The 12,004-nt window shown below is 45.5% G+C and overlaps 1 protein-coding gene across 1 annotated transcript; it reads right to left on the bottom strand.

Moving 5' to 3' along the window:
- Positions 1-2,157: 2,157 nt before the first annotated feature.
- Positions 2,158-8,641, bottom strand: LOC101788018 (paired-like homeodomain transcription factor LEUTX). The gene is made up of 3 exons (XM_005002582.1): positions 8,581-8,641; positions 3,496-3,647; positions 2,158-2,544 (listed from the first exon to the last, which is right to left on the bottom strand). Exons 1-3 carry the CDS (start codon positions 8,639-8,641, stop codon positions 2,158-2,160), a joined length of 600 nt encoding a protein of 199 aa, XP_005002639.1.
- Positions 8,642-12,004: the final 3,363 nt, after the last annotated feature.

The following is a 12,004-nucleotide window of genomic DNA, read 5'->3' as shown; positions in this document are numbered from 1 at the left end:
AGCATGGAGCCACGTATTCCAAGCTCGGAAGGAAAATAACCTGCAAGCACACGGATGTGCCCTGCAAAACTGTCTCTCAAATTGAATGGACGTACAAGATGTTTCCATGACTCAAAGGAAATGTGGGAGTTGGTGACCACCAATCCACCCTACTAAATTACTGAAGGACATCCTAGACAGACAAAAAAATCACCAGGATTCCTGCAAGAGTGACAGAAAGACATCAGTGAACGGGGCAGACAGCAGAATGAAGTAGAAAAGTAGACAACCAATGGCAGAGAAATAGCAGAGCAGAAATGTGGCAGAGAAAGTTGACTATAATCTCCAACATAGATGGCCTTGATACACTAACAAAAAGAAAAACAGGCAGAGTAGATCAGGACATAGGGTCCATGGAGTTGCTCTAAGTAGGAAATATAATCGGCCTGGAAGAGGGTTAATGAACTGACAGTCAAAAAGTGAAAACAAGGCTCTGTCTGCCTGGAAACCAGAGAGTAACAGGCACACCAGTTCCAGTGCCTGAAGAGAGGTTGGAAAGTCATGACACTTCTCTGCAGTGGAGAATTAAGCAGCTTAAATGATGGAAAACCTTGAGGCTTTTCAGCCTCAAGGTCAAAAGTTGAGAAGAAACGGATTAGAGGTGCAAGGTGAAACTCTGGCTCCTCTTTCTTTGACCCCATCACAGTCACATCCCAGTCTCCTTGATGAGACAGAGGAGTGGCAGAACAGTCAGTCTATCTGGGATGGAAGGTTGATTGTAAAGTGACAGATCATGGACCAGTTACTTGGCAGTGGACGCTCTCTCTGATGTAAAACAACTAATGAGAAATTCCTGCTTCATAGAATATTCTCAGGGCCAGAAGGTAAGACAGAGCTAAAACCTTGATCCTGATTACAGACATTTAGAAATTCTCAGAGTGCTTGCCTGTTGGAAGGGAAGGCACCTTTCTGGATTACTACACAGTAATCATGTTGTAACATCTAAAAATGTTAAAATGAGATCCAACAACATTGCTCAGTAACAGTCTTCATGATTAGCATATGCAAGACACCAGGTTCTATCGCTAGCAGCTCATATGCTCCTAGACAGTCCAGCTACGATCGCTCTGAATTGTACACTGCACACGCTCCTGCTAAAGGTGCTATGCAGTGATGCTGTGCTACTGCTCCGGCATTCATTTACACATGGTCACAGTTGTGAAACAAAATTGTACAGTATGACTGCAACAGTCATGCTCACGTACACGCATCTCGGTTATCTGCCCACCTCCTAAGGAAGCTGCATCCTCTCAATGAGATTCACATTCAGCTGGACAATCCAGGTCCGAATACGGGACCATGCTGGCCATACATGAACATGTCCTACCCATAAAGACACCTTACATCACATCCCCAGTGTCACTCTGTTCCACACAAGCACCTCTGCCAACAGAAGATGTACCACGGAAATGATCCTATTTGGCTCTCCTAAAAGCTGGCATGTTCTCCCATCTTTCATTTCACTCAGGACCAGAGGAGGCAGTGCCATTTCATTCCACCTGATACCTCACTATTGCTGTCTGCCTCTGCAGAGATTAGCTAACTCCTCTTTAAGGAAACAAGTGTCTTTCCTTGGAACACTTATCTGAAATATTCTCAGCAACCAGCATGAGCCGGGAGTGTAAGTTCTTCTGATTTGCACTTTCTTCACAATGAGATTCCTTCCCAGCAAGATGGCACTACAGTAAGGGTGTCTTGCTTTCAATGAGAGCCTAGGCCTTTCCTGCCTGTTGCATGTAACTATTTTCTCAGGCAGTATTGGTAGGGGCCCTCTAGAACTGTTTGTCATTGTATGCAGAGAGAATCCATGCACGTGATATTCAATGCACTTAGGGGTGAGGGAGAATCAGGAATCTAAATTTCCCCATGCTGCTGATTTCCTTCCCAAGCGGAGTGTTCAGGGTACTGAAAAGATTGGAGGGGGAATACAAAACACTCGGAAACAGGCAACATTGACAGTGAGATGGCTATTTTATTGCCTTCTGTGAAATGACAAGTCCTCAAAGCTCTGCTGCAAAAAATGGAAATCAGTTGGGAACCATGCTTGAAAATGGAGGCTTGTGTCCAAAGTTGTGGGTGTCATGAGTCACTCTGCCCATCAGCACCATGCTCACTTCTTCACTGCAGGCAGCCTGGGGGGAGGTATATATCTAGACTGCTGGGATCATCTTCCCCAGGCAGATAATACATTTCTATAAGTTTATCTGTGTCATCAATGTCAAAATCTTCGACGTACTGTCCCTGAGTTCCATCAGGTTGACTTTGGAATGACGAACCAAACACAGAGGCTCCGTGTCTTCTACTGATATCTTTCTCAAAACGCTCTGCTCGGTCACAGACATGGTCATCTGAAATGGAAGAAATCGATGAACAAATTGCAACAGGACTTTGTAGGACCTGCTCCTTCTTTTCAGAAGAGGTCTGCGTAGATGTTCCGGGCAAAGAAGCTAGCTTCATTTTTAGCTGATCTTTCTTCCGTTTGCTACACTGTTTCTTAAACCAGATCTACAGGGAAGAGAGAAGCAGTTCAATAAATGGGTATGAACCCAAAGCTTTATTTTCCTGTTCCCTAGGATGTGAGGGTTTTGGGGCGGAAAGGTGATCTCCAATTACTGTGGACTGATCTGAACAGGGGAAGTACTTTGTATCCTGTGCTGTTCTGGTTCCAGGAGGGTAAAGGAGTGGGGGGTATTGGGTTTTACTGGCAATGCGTAGAGTAGGAAGGGGCAAACTCTCAATCCCGGAGCGTTAAACCAAGGGTGCTGCGTGTAGTTCTGCATTAGTGGTTGCTCACAATTTTGCAAGAATACATTGCAATGACTGAGAGCAAGGAATGGGAATGGAGCTTGTGTTGCTTCAGCTCCATGAAGGGATTTTGCCCTCACTACCTTGACAAACGATAGGAAGACATCAGAATGATTTTGAATGTTCTGACTGAGCAGTATCTAGATATCTACCCGCTGTGTTTGTATAAAGACTCACTGGGTTTGGTGTTTCTCTTCTAAGGAATGGTATGGAGAGGAAGTCCACTTGAAGATGTGAAGCCTGATGAGAAGTAATTTGTACTCAGAACGTGGGCTTGGGAGGGACTAACTCCCAGCTCCAGGAAGTGCCTCAATTCTTGAGCACTAGGTTGCCCATTACAAGAGTGTGCTGCTAATCGGAAAACAACCCAAAGGGCAAGATCTCAGATCCAGATTCAAAGGGTCCCAGGCAGTGTGCTGTGGATCAGTTAAAATCTGGCCCTTGCACTTATTACTTGAGGAAGACAAGTCTTTTGGGTCAGCCTCAGTCTGCCTCCAAAAGTGAACATGGGTGAAGTGAAACTATGCCATATTTCACCGCTGTCCAAACGCACTGCACCTGGCAAAGTATGGGACTTGTATGCTGGTGGTTGAAAGCGTGTGGCTTTCTGGGTCAGGTGTACCACCTAGAGACACACACTCAGGTACTTACTTTTATCACCGTTTCATCAACATTGATTTTTGTAGCTAATTCTTTTGTAACATCGTGCCCTGGATGATTGTTGTTTTCAAAGGCACTCAGCAGTACTGAGCGTTGGGATGGGGTAAAGTCAGTTCGTGGCTTGCGCCTGTATTCTATCTTGTCTGCAGAGGGAAGAGACAAAGACTTGCATGAAAGCACTATCCACATGCAAAGGGCAAAAGCATGTGTTATAATCATAGTCAAATGTGCATTTCATGCTTGGCCCAAAGAGTTCACCCATGGAACCACATTCCCCTCTAGCTCCAGGTACCCAGTTTCTTAAAGGGAGAGAATACAGCATTGCGGTAAGAGTAACAGTAGACTCAGGGTTTTACAATGCTCAAGCAGTGCTTGAGACCCTGGTACACTAAGCATTCAGACTCAGAGGTGCTTTCAGACCCTAAAGAGCTGGCTACTGATTTGGTCATCTCTTCGTGGGATCTGTGTGGCTAGCAGCTAAGAAGCAGAATGCATGCTGATTCTCTCCTCTACTGGCTCTGTCATTTAGAGACCTGCTCCCCTCATCGTTTGCTTCTGTTTCTCTAGGGTAAAATGGTGCCACATAAATCGTAGACATTGCAAAGTTGTGAATTTCCAAAGAAGTAAGTTTAGTGTACAGTATTTGTGCAGAATAGGAGATTATACTATGGTTTCAAACATCTAATACCTTCTTACCCAGTAATACTTAATGTTATGGCAATCCATATTCCATGGTCTCTTCTATTTATAAGAGACTTTGTTTTCCCACATTGCTAAGCGGGCACACACAAACTCAAACCCACGCCTTCATGCATCCACACACACACTGCACCCAAACTGCCAACATGCTGCCTAATTCTCCTTCAGTGAACATAAATGATCCAATACATAGATGTTTTACAATTTTTTAAGAATTGGCATCGAAATCACAAGCTCGCTCTGGCCAGGCAAGCGCTGGGCCACTGAGCTGAATCCCCAGGACCACAGAGTTTTACAAAAACATTTTTCCACGCCTGTCTGTATTTTTGTTCCGTGGATTGAATAACGACCTGCCATTTTTCAAGCAGGAACTAGAACCACTGAGATAAACCCCTAAGCATCTCTCTTGTTTCCTAGATCTTTCTCCCTGTCTCTCTGTTCATTTTCTCCTTCATTTTCTTGACATCTTATTTACTGATTTAGTCTCTCATTTCACAATGATTTTCCACCTTGACATATTGTTTTGTGCCCTGGATGCATTTTGGTGGACATGGAAGTTCCTATGCAAATAAGTCACTTCCCACACTGGATGTGGCCCTAGCTTCTCTGAGCTGGAACTGAAACTGTGGCCGTGACCCACTCTCCACAACCCTCAAGGGGAGAGATCTTAGGCACAGCATAACACTCCAGCTTCACAGATATTGCTCATAGCCCAAGGGCAATACAATGTGAATGCTCCCATTTATGCCTTACAGAAAGAAAATTCGGGTAAAGGGAAGTGCTTAGCGGTAGGTGTACCTCTCCAAATATCTGTTTGGAAGGATAAAATGGGCATCAAAAATTTCTTTTCTTTTTGTTTTCCTTCCTTCTTTTTTCTTCTGTTGTTTTGTTTTTGGTAGCAGGGTTTGAACTCACGACCTCGAACTTGCCAGGCAGGGGCTGTGCTACTCAGATATATGCTTGGATATTCTCAAATTTCTACACTGGGTTCGTTTACTGTTTATGTTTTTTATTTTAGAGATTAAGATGAATGAGGACATAGCAAAGCAGATCAGATAAGAACAATACAAGTAACACAGCATTTCACCACAAGACAACCCCTAAATAACAGTAACTACCATAATGTCTCTTTCTTTGAAATAGTTGAGCATAGCTTCATATACGATGGAATCAAGCATAACAAAACAATATAAAACAATACAAGAGAATGAAAGCATTACAGGGCTTTCAGAACCAAAGTTTAGAAAATGAACAATGACTACAATATTAGCTCATTTTCCATAGGAAAATTGTTTGTACTATCACACTATATACAGTAACATATAACAGGACAGTACCAAAGGCAAACGAAAAACAAATCCTTGGTAGGACTTCAGACTAAGATGATTCTACGTCCACTCTGACGATTCTAATGTCTTCTTTTCCATAAAAGAACTCTTTATACTATCACAGATAACAAATATCAAACAACCTAGGATAAAACCACTCCAGTGAATGAGTGGAGACATTATAAGGTTTCAGAGCAATGTAATGGGAATCTTGATTACTATATACTCTTATGTACTGTTACAATTTCTTAAACTCCGGAGATTATACGGTATTTATATATGTGAGTTTGATTTATTTTGCTTATCAGTATGGTTTCTAGTTGTGTCCATTTTTTCCTAAGTATTTCAATGATCCGGCCTGCGGACCAATCCATGGGTCTCACCTGGAGAGGGGATCGGGGATGGGGGCAGGGCAAGAGAAAAGAGAGATGGAGACAGGATGCGATTCCAATGGAGTGTCATTTATTCGTAAAATGGCTACAACTTATATAGGGTGGAGGCGGGCCAATGGGGCAGGAAGAGGGCACAGAGTGTTATCTGATAGGTCATCATCACATCCGGATATATGACGTAAGCAGGAGAGGATTATGGGTAATGTAAGCAGACATGAGGATCACGGGAAATGTAGGCTGACACACAAAATGCCCTCAGGCAGGAGGGGCAGGGCAGCAGCAGCTATTCAAAGTGGCTCCCTACATCTCCTCCCTTATTATTCATATTTTTTGGAATATGGCAGGCCCTGGGAGGACAGCGCCTGTCTTGGGTCAAGAACTCCTCATATGAACCCAATCGAGCCTTATCCGTCATGGGCCTGCAGGACAGCTGTTGGTCCTGGACCTGTCTTAGGTTGCCAATTGGCATTACATATGTGTCCTAGTTGCCCGTCTCTGACTGCCTGTCCAGTGCCTCAGGGCTACTGGGCCACAGCATCATGTGGGCCATCGATGGGTGTTTTTTCCCGATAAGTTTGTTGTTCTGCCATTTCCAGTCGATGGTAATATACCTGAATGGGCTTTGCCATAAATGTGTCAACCTTGTTATTAACGTTATTAATGAGTGTCATGATCCTCTGGAAAATACAAGGTCCTACAGTAAGCCGCAACAGCAAGGCAGCTAGGGGTCCCAAGAGGGGGGCAATGTAAGGGAAGAGACCCCCCCCACATAGAGGAGAAGGTGGTTGCTCCAATGCACTCCTTTTCTCTCTCTTTGAGGCGCTCTCTCAGTTTACTCATGGACTCTTTGACTACTCCTGAGTGGTCAGCATAAAAACAACACTCTTCCTTGAGGGCTGCACATAAGCCACCCTCCTTCATAAATAGGAGGTCTAGTCCTCTTCTATTTTGCAGGACTACCTCAGATAGAGACATCAGGGATGCCTGTAGAGCTGTCACAGATGCTTCTATTTCTTTTAAATCCTGATCCACTGCTGCCTGTAATTGAGCTAGATGTTTATTTCCCAACACTAGAGCCGTGGTCCCTGTCCCTATTCCCGTTGCTACTCCTAATCCTAGTAACACAGCTAAGGTGAGCGCCGCAGGTTCTCTCTTAAATATATAGCTGATCTGCGATGCCTGGAGGTAGTAGTCTCTTGGGTGGAAGGTTATGCGAGGAAGAACCTGTACAAGAACACAAAAATCTACAGACTTGTTAAAAACAGCAGTTGCTATACAGGGTGAGAGGCCAAAATTGCAGGCCCAGGACGTTCCTGGGGGTGGAATGAGGTAATTATTTGGCTTGAATTTGGAATGAAGCTGGGCACAGAGTCGTGCTGCCAGTGCTGGTGGATGGCTGGAGTCCCCAAGACAAGTTCCTCTCCCTGAGACATCAGGGAGAGTCAGCTTGTGGTGATTGTCCCAGTCACAGGCAGATGAGCTAGAAGAACTGATAAAGGTTAAATTGAGGGCCTTTCCTTCATAATATGGGGGAGGAGCAGCCAACCATAACCAACATGATTGGGTGAGATCAGGTCGGGTATGATTTAAAGCCATGTATGCTCCTTTAATCAAACTGAATAGGTTAGAATGTGAATATTGAGGGGCAGGTACATGATCTGTCTGGTGTAGCGGAGCTTGAGAAACCGTTATGGCTGAGGGACTTACTGTGGTTATTTGAACAGTAGTAACAGGATCTGTAGTGGGCTGATTGTATTTTGGATTTGGATAATATTTTGGCTTTAGAGCAGAATTTGGGCCTATGGGCACAAATGAAGTCTGTAGGGGAACCTTTTTTATGAGAATAAGACTTCCCCTGTCTTTACCTGACTCATAAACTCACAGTCCCCAGGTGCGTCCTGTCAGCCAACCTGGGTCCTCAGGAGTGGTGACAGTGACATTTAGGACCTGACAGGATTTTTGATTGGCCGGTGGGTAGTCACCTAGGCTGCACCCCGGTGGCCCCCATGTCAGTTTAAGGTGTTTATCGGGGAAGGCGGGTTGCCACCCTGTTGCAGCTGTTTCACAGCCCCAGTAAGCACAAAAATATTCTCCCGGGGAATTACAATATGATCTGCCCCCGGTTGCTGCGGGACAAAGGTAAAAATGACTTTGTTTGGGACATCGGAGCCCAGGAAAGAACCAACAGGGTGTGGGCGCAAACCATGGACTTCCTGATCCTACCCAAGTCCAAACCACCTCTTGGTCTTTCCAGTGACTAAGCTCCCATTTCTTTCTTTTTTTTTTCTTTTCTTTTTTTTTTTTTAACCTCGACTTGTAAGAATGGATAAGCTCCTATTTCCAGGGTAGATAGGGTAGTATGGAGAAGGGAGCATGGCAACACCATTTTTTTGTCTTTTTGAATAAAAACAACCCTACATTTATTGCCCCCATTATTGGTACCAGGGATCGAATTCATGACTGCTTGCTTCCAAGGCAGGCGCTTATGCTGCTGAGCTAAATCCCAAGCCCCTATTTTTTTTTAACAATACCGGGGATTGAACTCACGATCCCCTGTTTGCAAGGCAGGCGCATATGCCGCTGAGCTAAATCTCCAGCCTCCTTTTTTTTTTTTTTAACCACCAGAGTCAGTATGAAGGCGGCCCCATTTTGAGTACTGGGGCGGTGCACGCCATTTTGAGTACCCTCGTGGCCTTCAGACAAAGGGAGTGGTGGCATGTCGCCATCTTGAAAAGGCTCCGGGATATCAAGGACCACAGAGCCGGGAGGGCTGGGTGCCTTAGATAAGACCGGTGGTGGCGGAGTACAATTGCGGGAGGCAGCTAACGCAGCCTCACCCTGGGCAAGCATCTCCGCGAGCTGGGGATCTGCGTGACGTTGTGCCAGCAGCTCAGAGATTAAAGTCCAATATGAAAAAGCAGTTACAGTAATCTTTTTTGGACCAAAAACTTCACAATAGTCTTTAAGAGCAACTCCTACTCTATTCCACCTGTTTAAATTAATGGTACCCTCTAGGGGGAACCATGGACACACTGAATGTATAAACTGAAAGTACTTTATTAGTTCCTTTGTCTTAACCTTAATCCCTCTAGTCTTGAGTGCCTCCCTGAGGCCAGTCACGAACAATTTGTGCTCACTGAGTGCTTGTCCCATGCTAATGCACCTACCGTGATTCAGGCAAGACGTAAGGTGTCTGTCTGCACAAATCACAGGAATGATGTCCTTGAATCAGTCACGCTGGCCAGCGCTTTACTCCTGTGAACGGTCCCGCGTTGTTATCCCTCGTGCCAGGTGGGGTCCCTTCGTGGTCGCCACTTGACCCGCCCCACGTTGGGCGCCACTTGATCCGGCCTGCGGACCAATCCATGGGTCTCACCTGGAGAGGGGATTGGGGATGGGGGCAGGGCAAGAGAAAAGAGAGATGGAGACAGGATGCGATTCCAATCAAGTCTCATTTATTCTTAAAATGGCTACAACTTATATAGGGTGGAGGCGGGCCAATGGGGCAGGAAGAGGGCACAGAGGGTTATCTGATAGGTCATCATCACCTCCGGATAAATGACGTAAGCAGGAGAAGATTATGGGTAATGTAGGCAGACATGAGGATCATGGGAAATGTAGGCTGACACACAAAATGCCCTCAGGCAGGAGGGGCAGGGCAGCAGCAGCTATTCGAAACCGCTCCCTACATTTCAATGTTATCATTTTTTAAAAAATTTACTCAAAGAGCTCTACATCTGCCTCCCCATCCCGGCTGCACTTGGAGAACTGTGGAGCTTCCAACAAGTAGGCGGGTGCACACTCTCCCCTGACCCAGTCTGTTTGGGACTCCCGCACCTCACCATTGGTGTGCAGAGGAGGGGCTGGGCGGATCTGGGGTGCCTGCATCAGCCTCCCCGTGGGGTCTGGTGGACTGTGGATATCTCAGCAAGCAGGGGAGGATCGCAGGTTCCAGAGGTACCGCGGCCAGTGGTGAGTGTTCAGTGCAATCTGCCCAAATTCCAGACTGTTTGGGACCCTCCAGGCCTCTGGGTGCAGTGAAGTGGAGAAGTGGGTTTGAGGAGGCTACATCCGCCTCCCCATCCCGGCTGCACTTGGAGAACTATGGACCTTCCAACAAGTAGGCGGGCAAACGCTATCCCCTGAGCCCAGCCTGTTTGGGACTCTCACACCTCACCATCAGTGGGCAGAGGAGGGGCTAGGCGGATCTGGGGCACCTGTGTCATGTGTCTGGAGAACTGTGGATGTCTCGGCAAGCAGGGGAGGATCGCAGGTTCCAGGGGCACCAGGCCAGTGGTGAGTGCTCAGTGCACTCTGCCCAAATTCCAGACTGTTTGGGACCCTCCAGGCTTCCAGGTGCAGTGAAGTGGAGAAGTGGTTTTGGGGCCTCTGCATCCGCCTCGCAATCCAGGCTGCACTTGGAGAACTGTGAAGCTTCCAAAAAGAAGGCGGGTGCATGCTATGCCCTAAGCCCAGCCTGTTTGGGACTCCAGCACCTCACCATCAGTGTGCAGAGAAGGGGCTGGGCGGATCTGGGGCACCTGCATCGGCCTCCCTATATGTCTGGAGGATGGTGGATATCACAGCAGGCAGGGGAGGATTGTGGGTTCTGGAGGCACTGCAGCCAATGGTGAGTGCTCAGCACACTCTGCCCACGGCCAAGACTGTTTGGGACCCTCCAGGCTTCTGGGTGCAGTGAAGTGGAGAGGCAGGTTTGGGGAGGCTACATCCGCCTCCACATCCCAGCTGTGCTTGGAGAGCTGTGGAGCTTCCAGGGGGCAGGTGGGCGCACAGTGTCCCTGAGGCCCAGCTTGTCTGGAACTTCAGAGCTCTGAGCAGCCAGAGGAGGGCCACTGGTTCTGCAGGCCCAATGGCTTGGGGTAGTGTGGTGCCAGAGTCTCAGTAGCTCCAAACATAGAAGGGGATTTTCAACAGATCCTGAGGAAGCTTTCAAATAACACTTGAAACACAGAAATATAGGAAAATGACAAAACGAAAGACCAAATTACAACCTCAAACCTCCAGCCCATCTCAAGAAACCCTAGGAGCGATGTATATAGAAGAAAATATATCCCATCCACCTCATATATCGGACACAATAGCTACTGAAATTGACAAGCAACTCCAGGAAGCTTTAAAGAAATTCAAACTCAAAATAATCTCCCAGATAAAAGAAGAAATGATAAAAGAAATGAAAGAGATTCTGAATATATCTAAAGAAAACACAGATAAAAAATTGGAGGAACTAAACAAAAAGATAGAATCCCTACACGAGCAAAATAAGAAACAAACAGAATACATAATACAGATGCACAGAGATATACAGGAAATAAAAAAACTCCACTAAAAGTTGTAAAAACTGCCTTAATGAAAGTGAAGATAGAATTTCAGACCTTGAAGACAGGATTGCAGCTAGTGAACAGGAAAGGAAAGATCTTTTGAAAATAACAAGGAATCAGGAAACAACAATTCAACAACTGCAAGACGATGCAAAGAAGAATAACATAAGAATGATAGGGATTAATGAAAGAGAGGGAGACAACATGAAGGATGTCAGGAGGATATTTAGAGAAGTAATAGATGAAAATTTCCCAAGCATGAGATCAAAAACTGACATCAGGATCAGTGAAGCATATAGAACTCCAAATACTCATAACCAAAATAAAACTACACCAGACATATAATAATCACCATCCCAGAAATCCAACACAAGAATAGATTATTAAAAGCTGTCAGAGAGAAAAGACAGATCACTCATAAAGGAAAACCTATCAGAATCACAGCAGACTTCTCAGCACAAAAGATAAAGTCAAGAAGAGCATGGAGTGAAGTATTCCAGATCCTAAAGCAAAATGATTTCCAACCAAGACTGATATATCCTGCAAAACTATCATTCAAAATAGATGGTGAAATATGATACTTCCATGACAAAGAACAGCTGAAGAACTTCATGAACACCAAACCAACCCTGCAAAAAATATTGAAAGACAGTTTAGATACACAAAGGAAAAACCCACTAAGCAAAGCAAATGATTAAACAGAACAGAAAGATAAAGATGCAACAGCAGAGAGATAACATTC

This window comes from Cavia porcellus, unplaced genomic scaffold (assembly GCF_034190915.1).
Source record: "Cavia porcellus strain 051 isolate PalLab524CR breed Dunkin Hartley unplaced genomic scaffold, mCavPor4.1 scaffold_7, whole genome shotgun sequence".
In the NCBI taxonomy this organism is placed as follows: domain Eukaryota; kingdom Metazoa; phylum Chordata; class Mammalia; order Rodentia; family Caviidae; genus Cavia; species Cavia porcellus.
This window is presented reverse-complemented; position numbering and strand designations above follow the sequence as displayed.

Coding starts and splice junctions, on each gene's coding strand:
- LOC101788018 (XM_005002582.1), bottom strand. CDS start 8,641: ATGCCACCACTCCCTTTGTCTGAAGGCCACGAGGGTACTCAAAATGGC. Junction 3,648..8,580: donor AAATGGCGTGCACCGCCCCA/GTACTCAAAATG, acceptor TTCCCTCTGCAG/ACAAGATAGAATACAGGCGC. Junction 2,545..3,495: donor TTGATGAAACGGTGATAAAA/GTAAGTACCTGA, acceptor TCTTCCCTGTAG/ATCTGGTTTAAGAAACAGTG.